The sequence below is a fragment of the Lathyrus oleraceus genome, chromosome 5, assembly GCF_024323335.1.
Source record: "Lathyrus oleraceus cultivar Zhongwan6 chromosome 5, CAAS_Psat_ZW6_1.0, whole genome shotgun sequence".
Classification (NCBI taxonomy): Eukaryota; Viridiplantae; Streptophyta; class Magnoliopsida; order Fabales; family Fabaceae; genus Lathyrus; species Lathyrus oleraceus.
Window position 1 is genome coordinate 10,120,940 of NC_066583.1, and position 2,580 is coordinate 10,123,519.

Below are 2,580 nucleotides of genomic sequence, written 5' to 3' on the forward strand. Positions count from 1 at the left end.
TAAGTTATCCGATGTTGAAAACAAATGAACCGGAAGTCTTCTAACTGCGTTCCCCAGTGTAGAAATGGAAACAACAATTTTTTTTTCGCTTTCCCTCTCTATAGAATGAAATGAGGAAAAAAGTGAAAAGCTTAAAAATATAGGTATTTATACCAATGTATTTTGATCTAAATTTTTAATTTGTAAAGATGAGGGGATAAATAAAGAGGTATCGGGTAAAATATTCTATTTGAGTGGATTGCAGGCCGAATTAAATACTATTGGGCCATATTTTGAGCCCAATTCTCTTTGCCTTTTCATATAACAAAAAAGAGTTGTAAAACCCTAGCTGATTTAGGTTTGTAACAATTCGTGATCCCTCTCTCTGCGGCTGTCACTGATCTGCGATTTCACCATGGTACCTTCTCTTCAACCTTCAACTATCTCTGTTTTTCTTCTAATTATTGCTTCTAATTTTCGTTCTGTGTATGTTTTGATGGTAATTTCAGGCTCCAAAGAAGGAAAAGGCTCCTCCACCGTCCTCCAAGCCCGCCAAGTCTGGTGGTGGCAAGCAGAAGAAGAAGGTTCGTGTTTTCTTCTTGAAGTTTTAATTTTTGTACTGATTAATTGTTATTATGAAAATTGAATGGTTTTGTTGTGTGTGAGTGTGATGTTAATGTTGAATTTTGTGATTTTAACAGAAGTGGAGCAAGGGTAAGCAGAAGGAGAAGGTGAATAACATGGTGTTGTTTGATCAGGGAACTTATGATAAGCTTCTCACTGAGGCTCCCAAATACAAGCTCATTACTCCTTCGGTTCTCTCTGATCGTTTGAGGGTAACCTTTTGTTTTACCCTTTTCTCTTTATTAATTTATTATTAGTCTTTTGGTTAAGAATGTTTGTCATGAGTTTTTTTGTTGGTGTTTTCATTCATTTTATATGTTTTGTAATTGTTTAAATTGAAATTGAAATTGAAATTGACATGGTTAGATTTGAGATGTGACTAAGGAGTTACTTACAAATATTGTTTATTTGGTTGTTGTAATCTTATATAAGGCCTTTATTTCTTTAGCGGTTGAGGTTTGCGATGTATAAATTATGATGTATTATGTTGTCTAGACTTCAACCATGTCATACATGAAATTTAGGCATTGATTTTTTCGAGTTTCACGAGTTGCAATACAATCTTGGATCTATTATGAGATGTTGATCCTGTATTATGTGGATAATATCCTATTATAGATTTATTAATGTATAATTTCACGCTTTTTTTTGTTGGAGGAAACAAGAATACTGTAGTGTAGTGAGGCATATATTTGGGGGATTGGTAACATTATTGATTATAACATTAAAATTATAGATTTAGAAATATGAAACTAGTTAGTAATTGTGAGCTTTTTGTTTGATTTTAATTAAAATGTGGTCATGTTGCTTTCAAGAAACTAGGTTTACTTTTGCCCAAAATAACCCAAAACCCAAATTTGAGAGTAAAGGGGAATGACCCCAAACCTTTACGTCTGGTATTCTACTTTTAGTTTAACCTCTCAATTTTGGGCAAAAAGTAAACCTTGTTTCTTGAAACCATATCAAAATTTCGAACAAAAAGTTCACAAATACTAACTAGTTTTTGCTTATAACAAGAATGTAGGTCTACTTTTTGCTTAACTTGTTGATTGTGAATCTAGATTGCAGATTTTCACTTTGCTTTGTTTCGAATGTTTTCATTATACTTTTGTTTGCTATTTTCCTTATAATTGATTGCATTTTGCTGAAAAATAAATTATTATTTCCTCACTTTGCAATGCAGATGTTTTTGTTTGCGTTAGCTAGGTTTGTCGATCTTATGTCTTAACTCTAAGCAATGTCAGTTGAACAAATATTGTACATTGATTGGTCATGTTTTGCTTGCATGCACTATCTTGAGCTGTATGTAGTGAGAATGTTACCAATATTTTCTGTTTCTGTATTTGTGGTTATTTGTTTTTATATGAACATGATTCTCATGATTGTATAATTGGATGCGTGCAGGTTAATGGATCACTTGCAAGGAGAGCAATAAGAGATTTGATGGCTAAAGGTTTGATCAGGTTGGTATCATCCCACTCGAGCCAACAGATTTACACCAGAGCTACAAACACCTAGTTTTGTTGTATTGGTATTTTGATGACTCTGATCAAGTATTTTTCTCTATCGATGGGCATGTACCTCATTCTAGTTTTACCTTTTGCTAAGTTAAATTGATGGTTTGTCTCTTTTTATCATTGGTAACATACTTGACTTATATCTTATTGTTTTTATTTATTGAGCTAGCGTCTATTTGATTCACTATATCCTTGCTAAACTGTATTTTATCATTGCTAACTTATGGTTGATGATATTAAGAAGTGGACCTCTGATTTTAATGAGACGCCTAAATAGAAACTCCAGTCCTTTCTCAAAATCTTGAATGCAGAACTCCATTTTGTAACACTTAAAATGCATATAATTGAAATCATAACCATCATCTTTCTCAAAAAGCTTTTTCTACACTCTTAACAGCATTATAGCCATTCATAAATAATGCCAAAACAAGGATACCAAGTGTTAGATAAAATTTTTAGA

General features: G+C 32.5%; 1 protein-coding gene across 1 annotated transcript; it reads left to right on the forward strand.

Annotated features, from left to right (window-relative positions):
* The first annotated feature begins 236 nt into the window (after positions 1 to 236).
* LOC127083064 (40S ribosomal protein S25-2) lies at positions 237 to 2,304 on the forward strand. The gene is made up of 4 exons (XM_051023295.1): positions 237 to 397; positions 489 to 563; positions 681 to 815; positions 2,008 to 2,304. The coding sequence occupies exons 1-4, from the start codon at positions 395 to 397 to the stop codon at positions 2,119 to 2,121; spliced, it is 327 nt and encodes a 108-aa protein (XP_050879252.1). The 5' UTR covers positions 237 to 394; the 3' UTR covers positions 2,122 to 2,304.
* Positions 2,305 to 2,580: the final 276 nt, after the last annotated feature.